Source organism: Choloepus didactylus, chromosome 21, assembly GCF_015220235.1.
Source record: "Choloepus didactylus isolate mChoDid1 chromosome 21, mChoDid1.pri, whole genome shotgun sequence".
In the NCBI taxonomy this organism is placed as follows: domain Eukaryota; kingdom Metazoa; phylum Chordata; class Mammalia; order Pilosa; family Megalonychidae; genus Choloepus; species Choloepus didactylus.
In genome coordinates, this window is record NC_051327.1 from 21,466,829 (window position 1) to 21,483,286 (window position 16,458).

Genomic DNA, 16,458 nt, shown 5'->3' on the forward strand with positions numbered 1-16,458 from the left:
ATTAGCTGTGGAATATCCCATTATGGAATATTATGGTATCTTAACATGGAAAGTTCCCCCAAGACATATTTTTAAGAGGGGGGGAGTGTAAGTAAGTGGCAGATTAAGTGATTTCTTTACACAAAAACAAACCCCTCAGTACCGTTTTATTGTGGTACGTATTTATGGAAGGAATAGAAAAAGAACTGGAAGAATATACATTAAACTGACAACAGTGAATAGGGGAGTGAAGGGAGGAGGATAGTCGATTTGTGGGAGTTATGGTAAAATGAAACTCCTTATTCATAAAGTTTTTTGGGTGTGTGTGTGGCTGGGAAAATGCGTATATACATATATACACACATTGTTTATATAATAAAAATTACTTTAAAAATTGAACATTTTTATCTAGTTTGAGTACCTACTCTATTTAATGGCTATAAATGGCATTAATATTTATTTTATTCCAGATATAAAATCTACCACTAAGAGGTCATGATTTGAGGGTTATGAAAATACACATGTAAAAATAGTGTTCTTAGAGAATCCCAAAGGAAAACTTTAAGTCTTTTTAAACAGTGCAATATTTCATTGTTTAGTCCCAGGGACCTTGAAAAATGAATAAAAATCTAAAACTGCTGTAGGTCTACATTTCATAGCTCATAATGGATTGACATTGAGTGGCATTAAGTAATTATGTATTTTTTCAAATATGGGACCTGATATTTTCAGTTAAAATATTTTGTAATGTAATTTTATAAACTGTTAGCACTTAAAAATTTTTCATTTTTAATAAAATTATTGAAGATTTGCTAAAATCTTAAACCTGACAATTCTATAAAAAAATTTTATATAAAAATTATGCTTAAGAAAGACTGTTGCGACATCTTTTTTGTACATCGTACTGGGGTTGAGGCCTAGAAATTGAAAGGGATAAGCCCAGGCATTGAAATGGGGCCGTCCACTCTAATGGGCAGTAACAACTGGAAATTTCCATTTAAAAATATCAGTTGGTCTACAGTCGATTTGTTCAAACACCACAATTGCATGGAACTTTGAATAGGAAGTGAGATACAGTAGGTTAGTATAGGCTGGAGTGAAATAGTGACACATCCTAGAGTAATTTGGACAGATAATAAAAAATATATTTACAGTCTCCCCCTCCCCAGCCCCGAGGATCTGGAGGAAGGTGCGGATGTGTTGGACATCCTCACCTGGACTGGTGTTGATGTTGTCACAAACATTTGGACTGGCGGTTTGATGTGCTGAGCCCTCGAGCATGGGACTTGCCCTTATGAAGCTCATTACCACAAAGGAGAGTCTAACGTGGTACGTAATGGTGTCTAAGAGTCTCCCCCTGAGTACCTCTTTGTTGCTCAGATGTGGCTGACTTTGAAGTCCATATTAGGGGCTTGGTAGGCAACATGAACACACACAACACTCACACGGATTCACATCACATAAAGATGTGTAGGTGTACAGACACAGACACACGTAGATACACAGATAAAGAGATGCAGATACATCACAGACACAGACGCACACACACAGCTACACTGCCAAAAAGAGGCCCTACTCTACGAGGCCAATTCCCATTTCAAGAGCCCCCCACCCTGCCATGAAGTCCTTTTCTTTAGAGAGTTGGTTTTTGCTTCACCATGAGGGAAAAGCTATACTGTAGGTGCAAATAAATATAACTGGAGAAGGTGGGTGAGCCATTAGACAGACATTTGCCCAACAGTTGTTCGGTTTGTCACAGAGATTTCTGACTTCCTCCTAGGGCAATTCTGTCCCTCCTTCCTTCTGGGGCTGTGACCTCAAGAACATCTCCCATCTCTACTCTGGCCCTTTGGTGAAGTCTCAAGGCTTGGGTCGTACTTGTCTTGCTCATTCACCAGGGTGATCCCGTGGAGAGTGGCATGAGCCCTGATGGGCGAGAAAGGCAGGGGTCAGCTCTAGAAAGGCCTTGTGAGGAGCCAGCAATTTGTTCTAAGGATGGTGAAAGCGCAACCCACCAAAGGCCTTCCTGCCTCCGCTCCTGGCCTGCTTGCTTGCTTGATCTCTTTCTCTGTCTCTCTGTCTCTCTTTCTCTCTCTCTCTCTCTCATACATTTTTTATTGTGAAATTTAACATACATACATAAAAGTGACAACTTTGAAAGTACAATTTAACAAGTAGTCGTATAGGTAATTTCAAAGAGTGTTATGGGTTACATTTCCACTGTTTCAGATATTTCCTTATTGTGAAATAAAGGACGTACAGAAAGGTGATAACTTTCAAAGTACAATTTAACGAGAAGCTATAGAGCAAATTTCAAGGAATGTTATGTGTTACAGTCCCATCATTTCAGTTATTTCCTTCTAGCTATTTTAATACCCTAGCATCTAAAAAAATATATTTTTATATAAAGATTCAGTATTCATAATCCTATGTTAAGTCCTATCTTGTCTATCGCTACCCCTTCCTCTTATTTAATCACCTTCCCTACCTTCAGGGATGTCTAGGCAGTCACCACCCTAACTTGTTCATATTGAAAGGGGGTGTCGACATTATGGGAAGGGGGCTGCATCTGATTGTTGTTCTTAAAGAGGCTGTTGCCTCTGGGTTTGGGGACTTACCTGGCATAGGAACACTCTGGAGGATTTAAGTTTCTGAAAAATAGACTTAGTGAATGAAACTTTTATAGAATCTCAGATAGGGACCTAGGTATTTGGGGATTACTTTTGGTAAGGGCATGGCATACTGTGACCATTTGGGATGTCTAGCTGGAGCTTGCCTAAGAGAAACCTCCAGGATAGCCTCTCGACTCTATTTGGGATCTCTAAGCCACTGTAACCTTATTTTGTTACCTTCCTTTTTCCCCTTTTGGTCAAGAGGCTGGCCGCCTTTCTTTCTTTGAAATATGCTGAGCTCATGCACTTTCTTTAAGTTCCCTGCCACTTTCTTTTTGTCTGGGGCACCTTCACTCCACATCTTTGCACGAATGACACCTTCTCATAATTCAAGTGAAGGATCAAAAGAAGCCTTCTCAATGGTAGATAGATAGAAAGAATGATACACCAATGTAGCAAAATGTTAAAAGTTGGTGGATCTGGGTGTCTAGGTAGGGGTATGTTGGAGTTCTCTGAATGGATTTTATATTATTTTTGCAACTGTCCTGTAAGTTTGAAATGATTTTCAAAGAAAGAGTTTTTTTTTGTTTCTTTTTTTAAAGCTTCCTTAGACAGGTTTTCTCTGGTCACTGATCTAATGGGTCTCTACTCCCCCTTGTCTAACCCACTTCTTTTCTCCATTTCTTGTTTTCTTGAAAAAGAGAACAAAAATTAAATACTTCAATCATATAAATAGGTACAAAGAATAATGTAAAAAAAAACACTGATGTTTCCACATCCAAATTTAACATTTGCTGTATTTGCTTGAGAAATGCCTCCCTTAAAGAAATAAAATTTAGAGATAATAGTTAAATCCCCATTGTAACCTTTTCTGATTCCATTCTTCTCCCTCCCTCACCAGAGGTAATCTCTGTTTCACAGTGAGATATCTTTCCCATCCACATTTTAACATTTTTACTACAGATATGTGTCCATAAACAATATGCAGTATTTTGTATACTTAAATTTTTTTTTTGTACATAAATGGCATCATACTGTACATTACCAGACTGAATTTAGAGCCAAACAGCCTGGGTTTAAATTCTGGCTGCCGTAGGTCTCTTTTTGGGGTGTTAAAAGTGTTCAAAATTAGTGGTGATGGTTGCACAATTCTGAATGTACTACAAACCACAAAATGCACACTTTAAAGGAGTGAATTCTGTGGTATATAAATTATTCCTCAATAAAGCTCTTGTAAAAAATATAGATAACAATGAAAGGCAGCATGTGAAAAAAAATCCTGGCTGCACCATCTACTAGTTGTGTGACCTTGGGCATATTTATTTAAAAAGCTCCCTTTGTTCCCATGTTTTCATCTATAAAATGGGATAGTTACAGCATCTACCTCATAAGTTTGTTATAAGGATCAAATGAGTAAATACATGTAAAAGCACTTAAAACGGGAAGGGAGAGGAAGGCTGACATAGTGCTTAGTAAACATTAGCAATTATTGTTTTTGTTATTATGTAGCTTTCTGCAACTTAGCTTTTTAATTCAATGTTGTTTTCAGTGTCCTTGATGATATATTGATATGATGACTAGTTGATTCATTGTAACTGTTCCAGAATAATGTACTCCATGGCATGCATATATAATAATTTTATTTATCTATTTCCCTATTGATGGAGATTAGGCCCTTTCCAAATTTGTTATTATAAACAGTTTTGCAGTAAACAGCCTTATTCACCTATCCTTGGGCACATACGGGGTTGTCCAAAGGGAACCTGGAGAGGAATTACTATGGCTTAGGTATGTACTCTTTGACTTCACTCAGTATTTCTAAGTTGTTCCTTTGCAATGTATGAGAGTTGCTCTTTCTCCATATCCTCAATGACACTTGGTATGAAAAACTTTAATTTTGCAAATATGATAGATTGAAATATCTCATCATTTAATTTGCATTTACCTCTAACTAGTGAAATTTGAGCATCTTTTCCTCCGTTTATTGACCATTTGGGGTTCCTCTTCAGTTAATTGCATGTTTAATACTGCATGTTTATACGCTGTATCACATTTCTGTTTTTTCTTATTAATTAATTTGTAGGCAGCCTAGAAATATTCCATACACACACACACACACATACACATAGATACATGTGTTTGTGTGCTTGTGTGTGTATTTAGAAGAAGAGATGGTCGAGTTTGCTAGCTGAAATGAGTGTGAAGGGATGAGGGAAAGGAGCCCTATATTCTAGGCTTGGACAAATGGGTGAATAGTATGCCTTTTACATGGAAGAAGAGTAGCAGAGAATAAGTTTTAGGAGGAATATCAAGAGTTCTTTTTTAGACAAACTTGAGATGCTTTTGAGCCATCCAAGAGACAAGTCTATGCTATAGATACACATTTGGGAGTTGTCAGCTTACAGCTAGTTTTTAAGGAGATAGCAGCATGTGTGGTTATCTCCTGAGAGTATGTAGATAGAGACAAGAGAACCCTGCAGAATTTATATATTTGGAGGAGGATCCAGCAAGGGATACTGAGATGGAGGACCAGTAAATACAGAAGACGTCATGGAAGCCAAGAGAGGAATGTGCTCCTTTTTCAGTTTTGTAATGGCTGCAGAAGTGTCATCCCATGGATGTGTCCTAACTGCTCTTCAGTTGTGAATTTGGATTTATTTCAGTGTTTTCCTATTATGAGCTACACTTTGATGACCATGCTTATAGTTTCATCTTTTTCGCCACTCTGATTATTTCCCTTGGATGTGTAGGTTACAGGATATGCCTATGTAAAAGCTTTAACTACAAGTTGCCACATGGCCTTCCAGAAACTTTGTACCAATTTATATTCCCACCAGAATAAGTTTGTCTTTGTCTCCATACCTTTAATAATATTAAGTATTTTTAATGATGGTGGAAAATTGGTGAGAACCAAGTATTGCATACCAACTTTTTTTTTTTTTTTTAGGGGGAATAGCTGCCTTTTGAGTTACCTGTTTGCTAATCAAGCCTTAGGCCATGAAAACTTCTTTCTACTTCACGTAACCTGGTCCTCCATGTCTACCCAGATTCTTCTCTGTCACTTAGACTTTCCCAACCACCCCAGTCCTTGATAATCTTTCCCTGAGTCAGTACAAGGAACTTTTGAATTAGACAGACCTGAGTTCAAGCATAGCCTCTGCCACTTAACAGCTGTATCTGAAGACAAATTCCTCCCACTCTCTGAGCCTGTTTCCTCCTTTATTACATAGGACTACTAGTAATATCCATTCCTAAAGGTGCTGTGAGGATCAAATGAGACCATCATATCAACATTTTTAATGGCTGCAAAGGGTGCTATTGTCTGGCAGTAACATGTGATTTTACTTACATTGTTACCAAAACATTTAGAATGTTTAATTGATTTAGCCAATTTCCAATGTTTGAAACTCGTATTGACTCTCTGTTTTTGGTATTATAACCAGAGTGGCAATTAATAGCTTTTTAGCTAAGTCTTTTTGTTCATTTTTAACCTTTTTCTTAGGATAAATTCCTAAAAGTGATTTGAATTGCTGAGTCAAAGGTATTTGCATTTATATAGCTGTAGACTCAGTAGATAAATCACCCTCCAGAAAGGCTATGCTACTTCCCATTAGCAGGGGATGGAAGGGGCATCTTAGGAAGTGACCTGAAAAACTACATCCTTAATTGCCTCTATCAGGCTGAACGCATTCAGTGTGACCCTATATGGAAAATATGTTCAAATAAAATTCTTAAAACACCACCTTTGCACATTGCACTGGGATTGATACCAAACCTGTAAAGCTTTTATTGAAGCAGTATTATTGATCTGTGAACTCCAAAGAATTGTTTTCGACAGCTTTCCCTTGGGGACGTCATCAGGGACCTCACCAGAGAGCAAAGAAGGTGGATTTTTGAAGCTGAGATCACACCAAAGTTGATCCAGAGTGGCCGAGGCGCCACCGGCAAAAGGCTGTCTCCGCTTTGAAAACATTTCAGTAAAAAACCCAGTCTCAAAACCAGCGGAATTTTTCTTAGGTTGCATTCTTTTGAAGTCCAGCTGGAAGATCCCGTTTTGTTTGGTTTAACGGTTGACTAAAACAGGTTCAGTTCTGGTTGAGACAGGTCCTCTGGATGCTTTGCTTTTGATTTGTTTGGGCCAAAATAAGTGACAAAAAACCAGCACCGGTTGGATCCGGAAAAATGTTTACGTCTGATTAGTCTCTGCAGATAACTGATTCTTGCACCGGCACCCGAGGCTCTGACGCGTCTGCGGATACTCAGGTTGCGAGGACAGCCCGCGGGAACCGCCGGGGGCGAAGGCCGGGGTTTGCCCCGGGGCGTGGCGACCCCCAAGCTCCCCGAGGGCAATCTACCCCGAAGCACCCCAAAGGACAAGTCCACCACGGCGCCTGCGCCGAAGGTGTTTTCAGGGCCCTCTAGGGCAGGACCCGCCCCCGAGGGCGGGCGCAAGGCTACCGCGGCGGGTCTTCCGCCTCGCGAGAGTCTACTTCCGGTCCGGTGGGGACAGCTGCCAGGCGGCGCCAGGCGAGCGGGCGGGCTCGCTTGCATCCCGCGCGCGGCGGGCGATGCTCGGGGGCAGCGCTGGGGCCCGGGAGCGCGTAGCGGAGGGCGGCGGGGCAGGGGCTCTGCCTGCGCCGCCTGCCATCGACTTCCCCGCCGAGGGCTCGGACCCCAAGTATGACGGTGAGGGACCCCGAACGCCGCGAGCGGGCGAGCAGGGCCGCCGAGGTTCGGAATCAGTGGCCCCGGCTTATTCCGGGGGTCGGGCTGTGCGGTGTGGGGGGCTGCGGGGGGGACTTCAGCGTGAGGAACACGTACATTGAAACGAGGATTGTCTGCGGCCCGCTCGTTTGTTTGCATTTCTGTTCCTTGGCTTCCTCTTTGCGGACCGAGGTCTCTTTGGACTCTCTGAGGCCTTCCCCGAGGCCGCTTTCCAGCTCCCAGGCTCTGCGGGTTTGTCGGTCTATGAGAATGATCTTTGTTTATTACTCCAACGGGACTTTGGAGACTGTGCTTTGAACAGTTTGGGTTAAAGGTGTTAGTCATGTCTTTTGCTTCATTGGTAAGGTAACTAAAGACTTCCCATAGTGAGGCAGTTTGGAAATCATCCTTTTCGTCGCCCCCTTCTCCCATCTGTTTTCCTGAAACTTTTGATTACTAGGAGATATGGCGTGTGTAATCAAGTTATTCAATATAAAGTGCGAGGTACTTAAAGATGGACTCTAACCAGTTCAGAGTATCCAGTATTTTAGTGAAAGTGCGATAGGCTCTTTGATTGCTATCAGTTGCTTTGACAATTTATAAAATTAAATTGTGCTATCAAAAACGAATACTTTGTGAATGGGTGGATAGCTGGAGAGAGAGAAACCGATATGGCAAATGTGGCAAAATGTTAATGTTGGTGGATTTGGGTGTCTGGGGGGGGTTATGCTGGAGTTCTCTGTATGGATTTTGATTTTTGCCACAGTCCGGTACATTTGAAATTATTTCAAAATAAAAAGTTTAAAAGAAAATGAATGCATTGTTCTGGGAGGTTTTACCATATGGTAGTTTCAGTAGAATGATTACAGAAAATATGCATTCCATTGAAGTATGAAACATATTAATATGTTGCAAGTGGATTTAAAGATGTAAGCACAATTGAAAAGGTTTTGATTTATTTCTTAAATTCTTTGATTTTTCATCCTTAACTAGCTGTAGCTCTTGACCTTAAAGGGAAAGAAAAAAGACTGTGGTGGTAATTCAAGTAGTCTGTTACAGAGGAAAATTGTTTTTCAATGGAGAATTGATTTTTCCCCCCAAATGTAAGGTACTATATATATCAGCTCAGTAATACATAAAATGTTATGTCATAGGAAAAGTCCCAGTTGTAAACATGCAAGTTGGTCCTTTCTGCAACATGGTGATAAGGTTTTCTGCAAACTATAGATTATTCTTGAAGGATGTGATAAGGATGTGATAAGCTTTTACAATTTTCTGTGTTGCTAATAACATTGTTGTGTTTACTGTATTGCCTTTTTTACAGAGGCCCAGAATGTCCAGACATATTTAATGTATCTTTTTATATGAAAAGTAAAAACAGAACAATGGTTTCTCACAGGTGGCTGCCATGCTGTGAGGAGATCTGCCACTTACTGGTGGAGCCAGAAAGTTCAGAAGCTACGTCTAACTTGACAGAAGTCTAGAATTCTAATTCTTCTAGGATCTGGATCTTTTTTTTTTTTTTTTTTTTTTCTTCTTCTTTTTTTTTTAATTAAATTCAGTTTTATTGAAATACATTCACACATCATACAATCATCCATGATATACAATCCACTGTCCACAGTATGATCACATAGTTATGCGTTCATCACCACAATCTATCTCTGAACATTTTCCTTACATCAGAAAGAACCAGAACAAGAATAAAAAATAAAAGTGAAAAAAAGAACACCCAAATCATCCCCCCATCCCACCCCATTTGTCCTTTAGTTTTTATCCCCATTCCTCCACTCATCCATACACTAGCTAAAGGGGTTGTGATCCACAAGGTCTTCACAATCACACTGTCACCCCTTGTAATCTACATTATTATAGAATTGTTTTCAGGAGTCCAGACTGCTGGGTTGGAGTTTGGTAGTTTCAGGTATGTACTTCTAGCTATTCCAATACATTAAAGCCTAAGAGGTGTTATCTATATAGTGCATAAGAATGTCCACCAGAGTGACCTCTCGACTCCATTTGGAATCTCTCAGCCACTGAAACTATTTCGTCTCATTTTGCATCCCCCTTTTGGTCAAGAAGATACTCTCAGTCCCACGATGCCGGGTCCACATTCATCCCCGGGAGTCATACTCTGCGTTGCCAGGGAGATTTATACCCCTGGGAGTCGGGTCCCACGTAGGGGGGAGGGCAGCGAGTTCACCTGTTGAGATGGCTCAGTTAGAGAGAGAGAGGGGGCCACATCTGAGCAACAAAGAGGTACTCAGGGGGAGACTCTTAGGCACCATTACATACAAGTTTAGACTCTCCTTTGTGGTAATGAGCTTCATAAGGGCAAGTCCCATGCTCGAGGGCTCAGCACATCAAACTGCCAGTCCCAATGTTTGTGACAACATCAACACCAGTCCAGGTGAGGATGTCCAACACATCCGCACCTTCCCCCAGATAGGATCTGGATCTTACTTCTTCCTTTTCTGTAAGGGAACGTGACCTCTTCTTTCCTTGTAGCTACTTTGCCTTTACTCTTTTGCTCTTGACTAGTAGAACTGTGAAATGGGAAGCTTTCAGCTTCAGCCTTCATTTCCTTTGAGTTTTGCTCCTTCCTGCGATTTGAGTATCTTTTTCCCTTGAGCAAAACTGTTCTTCTTGGATTACCAGTGATTTATAAAACCACTAGTTTTCTTAAAGTTGTCGTTTTTTCTTGATTTATCAGCTTCATTTGACCCCACTGACCAATCATTCTTTTTTGTGGTTTATTATTAAAAATTAGACATTTCTGGTTGTAGAATGTAGGAAAGTACATAAGAATATAAAGAAACAGAAAACCCTCCTATCCATAATCCCACCATTGTTAACAATTCATTATATTTTTAAAAAGATTTCACATTATTGAATGTTTGGAGAATATAGAAGAGCAAAAAGAGGAAAATTAAAAATCCATAACCTCATTACCCAGAGACTACTGTTTACATTTTGGCATGTTTAGAGACCTTTTTTTTAAGTGTTCAGCATTCTTTATTTGTTATTGTACATAAACCACACCAAAATGCCTTTTGTTAATTAAAAGGCAACATTTCAGATACAAGGAATTTTAATTAGATTAACACAGTTAAGACCAGAAAGATAAAGCGGACATGGCTGCCTTATTTTTAGCACCTGCCTTTAAACAGGCTGATGAACACCAGTTGAAACCCAGGTCATGCTCTGTTCTATGAGAAAGTGATTTCCCTAATATTTAAATATATTCATAAAACCAGTAATATAAATCTAAATATAAAACCAATCTCCTATAGTTATGAGTTGGCATTCTTTGTGAAAAGTTGAACATTACTAATTCAGCCTAGCCTCAAGTCCAATTAAATCTTTAGGAGGGGGAAATAGCTGTAGCACTTGCCCAACCAAAATTACTATCAAAATTTGAAAAGCTCGATCATACTCATTTAACCGTAAGCTAATCTTATTTACTTCAGGACTGTTCAACAAAAATATCCTGTCACCCATTCATGATCTGAATTCTGGTGTATGAGATCAATTTTAAAATATGGTACATGTAAAAAAGTCACAAGACATCTCTGTTTTATAATAAATAATGCAGTTGCCAACTATTTCTCATTAGTAGCTTTTTCAAGATAAGCTATCAAGCCTGCCCTTTCTGCCTTCTTCTTAATGCTAGCAAAGATCATTTTTGTTCCTGGGATGTAATTCTTAGGATTCTCCAAATACTCCATTGGTGTCTCTTCTTCCCAAGTGATGTGTTGTTCTTAACCCAGGGGGCCTGATCTGTCTTCCACCATTTTTCACGGTATGGCACTGGGCACACTTCCTAAAAAAAATCTTTTTGCCCTTTCCAGCATCACCCATTTTGCATTTGTGCTCTCGTGGCGCGCAATACGAAGGTCCCCGCTTGGAAGCCAGATGACCCTGCTTTCTCTAGGGACCTTTTTTTTTTTTTTTAAATGAATTTTGCATTTGAAACTGTCAAAGAAAGGTAGTGTGAACAGATTAAAAATTTCCATCTGATTTTGTCAAAATACAATAAAAATTTTGAGACTTCATTCAAAAAATTTAAGAGTATAAGAAAAAGGGAAAAGCCAGGGATACTTTCCAGAAGAGAACTCCCTGTTAACATTTGTACTCATTTACGAATACTGATGGAAAGCTGCTGTATGTCAGGCTCTATCCTAGGAGCTAAGGAACCAACTGATCATTGGTAGACGATTTATGTCAAACAGGCAGACTTGAGAACTGAGTGTATTCCGTAGCTTCATTTTCCAGAAAATTTTTGTAAATGTATCATTGAAAACAGAGGGTTGGATCTTTTGTCTGCTTTGTTCTCTCCAGCTTTTTTCTTTTTCTTCTTTTTTTTGGGGGGGAGGGTATTGCTTTAGCTATAAAATAAACTTTTTAAAGTTCTGATCATAGTATTGTGATCAAAACAAAAATTTATGTACTTTTTAAACATCGTCTATTAGCCTTTCCTTTTTGTTAAGTTAACCTTTAAAAGCGTATTTTAAGACTGCGTAATATTCTCTGCTATATTAAATCTTTGTTGTTGGAAAATAGGTTTGAGGTTTTTTTTTTTCCCTTTATGACTAATAATGGGTTGGATATCTATATATATAAATTTTTGTCAATATTTCTATTTTTTTAGACTAGATTTGTAGAAGTAGGGTTGTTGGATCAAAGATTTTTAATACATTTTGCTAAATTGATGACGAGGAAGTTTGTGCTGGTTTTTATAGTCTTTTGTATGAAATTGTCTATCTCACCTACCTTCAGTAATATTACTGTTTATAGCCTGCTGTCTTGATGATAGACTATTCACGATTACCCTTCTGTATACCGTCATTTTTAACAGTTGCACAATATTCTATTATATGTATATATTGTAACTTATTTAACAATTTTTCAATATTCTAAACAATGTTATACTGAATCTCTTGCACATACATCTCTGTTGTGTGCTTTGTTAATTATTTTCTTGGTATGTATTTCCAAAAGTAGAATTTTTGGGGCAAAGATTTCCATATTTAAATTTTTACAAGTATTCCAAAGGTTGCAAACCTTGTGTTTGAAAATGCCTGCTTTATCATGTCCTTGACAATACCAAGTGTTCCCGCCTTATAAATATTTACCAATTTGATGGGCAAACTCTGGTACCTTGGTTAATTTTAATGTGTATGTCTTTAATTACTATTTATTTTGAACTTATTTGTATTTTTAATTGTCCTTCATTTTCTTATTAGCTTGTAAGAGCTCTATAGAAGTTTTATTAACTTTTTCTTCTAGTTATGTATACTACAGATATTTCATGGCTAAAATTTTCATTTTTTTAAATGGTTTTTGGTGTCATGCATATAGCCTTTTTTCATATAATAATAGTAAATAGCCATTTACAATTAATAGCACATTTTCATACACATGCCTTTCTTTTTTTGGAGGGGGTCACTTATAGGTCAGAGAAGAAGTTGGTGAATGTATGTAGTCTGGGTTTGAAAATCTTGGCTTTTCTTGGACCTTTTAGTTTATAGAGGAAGGGGGACTAGAATAGTGACATGGGAACAATTTTACAAAGTGTAGGGTATGTGGTCCCTGTATCTGCAGGACATTTCCAATTGAAGGGGTGAATAGCTCTTGAAAGTTTACTCATCTCTTCTTTCCTCTTCCCACTTTTCACACTCTTCAGCATTTCCATCTTCCCTTAATTATTGTTTTAAATCCTGATCTTGTCTTGGCTTCTCACTGCCTTTAGTGTCCTCGGTCCTGCCATTTCTTTCTCTGGGACCTATTCTTTCCTCCACAGTTCAGTACCGTCCCTCCTCTACTGGGCTCCTAACCTCTGCTTGGTGACAGCGTGCCTTCTTCCAGGCTTCCCATCTTGTGCTGCCAGAACAGTTTTCCTTAAACTTTTTTTTTCCTTCATTGTATTTCTGGCCTGTTCAGTAAAAACTAAGAACATTAGCGTTAAGTGCCAACTCCCTGGATGTGCGATCTTTGAAGCTTCTTTGGGCAGTTTGCATGGTGGGAAGAGGGTGGTCTTGGCGTCAGTCTGATCTGCCTGATTCAGTGGTTCCTTAGCCTCTCTGAGCTTCAGTGTCCTCATGCATAGAATGGGGGTGGTAACACTGTTCTTACATGCTTCAGTGAGGATAACTGATATTCTGCATCTAAATCCCCTGGCTCATATGTAATAAGTGCTCTGTGTAAAGTTCTGTCCTTCTTCCCTTTCGTTCTTTCCTTTCCCAACTTCTTACTTTATGCCTGGGCCTATCTTCTGAAAGGAAAAGACACCATTTTATCCTCCTTTGCTTGCTTGGATATTTATTTATTTCTGCCATTGCAAACCTCATTGCTACCCAAACGGCGCCCTGCCCCATATGGCATCTTTCTGCAAGTCCTCCACCTTCCAGAATTTAACTCACGACTCACTACCAGAAAGCCTTTCTTGATTCAACCCATTCAGCATAATTACTCTCTTACTCTTTATTTCCTTACATGTAAATAGTCAGCGTTCCATTAATTAGAACATGCTGTTTTGTTATTATAAGAAATACAATTAAAATTTTTTCTTTTGTTAATTTTTAGAATCTGATGTTCCAGCTGAGCTCCAGGTGTTGAAGGGACCCCTACAACAGCCGACCTTCCCTTTTGCAGTGGCAAACCAACTCCTGCTTGTCTCTCTGCTGGAGCACTTGAGCCATGTGCATGAACCAGATCCACTTCGTTCAAGACAGGTGTTTAAATGTTAGTAAGACTAAGTTAATCTTACTAAATAAAGCTTCAAAAACTACTATGTTGTCCAAAAGGGAGATGTGAAATGAAACAAAATAAAGTTTCAGTGGTGGAGAGATTCCAAATGGAGTCGAGAGGTCACTCTGGTGGACATTCTTACTCACAATATAGATAACTCTTTTTAGGTTTTAATGCATTGGAATAGCTAGAAGTAAATACCTGAAACTATCAAACTCCCACTCAGTAGCCTTGACTCTTGAAGACAATTGTTTAACAATGTAGCTTATGATGGGTGACATTGTGATTGTGAAAACCCTGTGGATCGCACTCCCTTTATCCAGAGTATGGATTGTTGAGTAGAAAAATGGGGACAAAGACTGAATGTGGAATGGGGGGGGGTGTGTGATTTGGATGTTCTTTTTTACTTTTATTTTTTATTTTTATTTTTATTCTTTCTGGTATAAGGAAAATGTTCAAAAAATAGATTGGGGTGATGAATGCACAACTATATGATGGTACTGTGAATAGTTGATTGTACACCATGGATGATTGTATGATATGTGAATATTTCAATAAAATTGAATTTAAACAAAAAACTACTACGTTGTTAAATGCTGTGGTCTGAGAAATAGCTGGTATATAAAAATTTTATGCGAGATGAGTATGACTAGTTTACATTCTTTAAATTCATTTTATATAGTCCTTTGAATAATCCCTTATAAATATAATCACTGGGGATCCCAATAGATTAATAACCACAAAATCACCTGTATTTAAATAAATAAAAGGTAGCTCCTTTGCAGCTATAACTCATATAATTTTTGAAGATCTGTTAAGGTTTAGTTAGTGAGTAGGTAAAAGGAAATCACGGATATTCATTCTGAACCAGTTCTTGGCCAGAAGGACTGGAATAACTGCATGTTGTGGTTTTGATAATGTTTATTTTTATTCCTGTCATACATTAAATCGTATGAGAAACTTGAGCACAAAAATGAGCAGAATTAAGGATGACGTTTCTCGTTCAGCTGATTAACTGAGACCGCTGTGCCTTCTTTAATAGCTCCAACCACAGATTCTGAGTCTCTTTTTTACCAAAAAAGTCTTTCCAAGACAGATTTGGTATTAGACACCCTCAAAATTACACCTTTACATTGTCTTAGAACTTAATGTGTTTTTAATTAATGATAGATTATCATTTTTGATGAGCTCAATGGGACATGAAAAATGGTAAAAATATGATTTTTACAGTGTTATTTCTTGAATAAAGCAAATATTATGCTTTCCATTCTAAGTGGCAGTGTATGTGGTAGGAGGTGGGTTGTAGAAAAGGGGGTGTTCTGTAGGTTCAAAAGCATTGGTATCTGGGGATTATGGTGCTGGGCTCATTGTATCGAAAAACGGATTAAAATAACTTTAAATACAGTAAATCTTGCTCATAGTTAAAGCAAATCCAGGAATCTTACTAATTTTAAGATATTTTTGAATCCCTTATATAAATTCTTTTTAGATAATTGAGCTTTAAATAAGGTATATTTAATGAAAAGTTTTTGATGTGATTCAGTTAGGTGGTTAATAATCTAATAGAGAATTATGGTATGGAATATAAGATATTCTCTTTATATGTTGGTTAAAGACATTCTATAATAGAAAAGAACAATTCATACTCATTTTTGTTGCTAGTTGTAATCATTTGTCTCTATTCCCGCTTTTATTCTTTTCTCATCTTACTGCCATTGCAAAGTATAATGTGTTTGAATATCAGAAGAGTATGTTTACATTTTTTCTTGCCTTTTCTTAAATAGAACTTAGTATTTTACTAAGTGTGGTAAACAAATGACTGTAAAGTATCCAATAAGTGATTATAGGTGTGCTCCTGATCAAAGAATGTACTAACTGTTCTTTCTCTTTTAGAGACATCAGTCCCCAAGTTGTGTTGTGTGTATAGACATAACTTTTTTCCTACAGAGGTTTTTGCATGTACTCTTTATTCTTTGTGTACTCTTTAAAATTGCCTTTCGATTGATGGCCTTTCTAATACTAGTTTTCCATATTCTCTTTATAGTACTTTGTCAAACCTTCATCAAGATGGGGCTGCTGTCTTCCTTTACCTGCAGTGACGAATTTAGCTCCTTGAGACTCCATCACAACCGGGCTATCACTCATTTAATGAGGTCAGCTAAGGAGAGAGTTCGTCAGGTAAGTGTGAAAAAACATACTTTCTGTATGACAAAAATATATTTTAATTTCAAGAGAACTGTATTTTAAAGCATTATGAAATCTTATTTGTAAAACAGTTTTGTAAACATGTAACTTTAATTTGTTTATTCCACAAGTATTTTTTGAATGACCATTTTGTGCAAGACTCTTTGGGTGCTGAGTTTAAAGCAATGAACATAAGAGGCAAAAACCCCTGCTCTCATGGAGCTTATGA

The 16,458-nt window shown here is 38.1% G+C and overlaps 1 protein-coding gene across 4 annotated transcripts in view; it reads left to right on the forward strand.

Annotated features, from left to right (window-relative positions):
* The first annotated feature begins 7,075 nt into the window (after nt 1-7,075).
* Nucleotides 7,076-16,458, forward strand: part of EIF2AK1 (eukaryotic translation initiation factor 2 alpha kinase 1) — a 29,033-nt gene continuing 19,650 nt past the window's right edge. For 2 of the 4 annotated variants that reach the window (XM_037813535.1, XM_037813536.1), the window contains exons 1-3: nt 7,076-7,322; nt 13,881-14,039; nt 16,090-16,223. In XM_037813535.1, the coding sequence (XP_037669463.1) occupies nt 7,160-7,322; nt 13,881-14,039; nt 16,090-16,223 (456 nt within the window). In that variant the 5' untranslated portion in view covers nt 7,076-7,159. The remainder of the gene's footprint in view (nt 7,323-13,880; nt 14,040-16,089; nt 16,224-16,458) is intronic. The other 2 variants (XM_037813537.1, XM_037813538.1) reach the window with 1 other exon arrangement.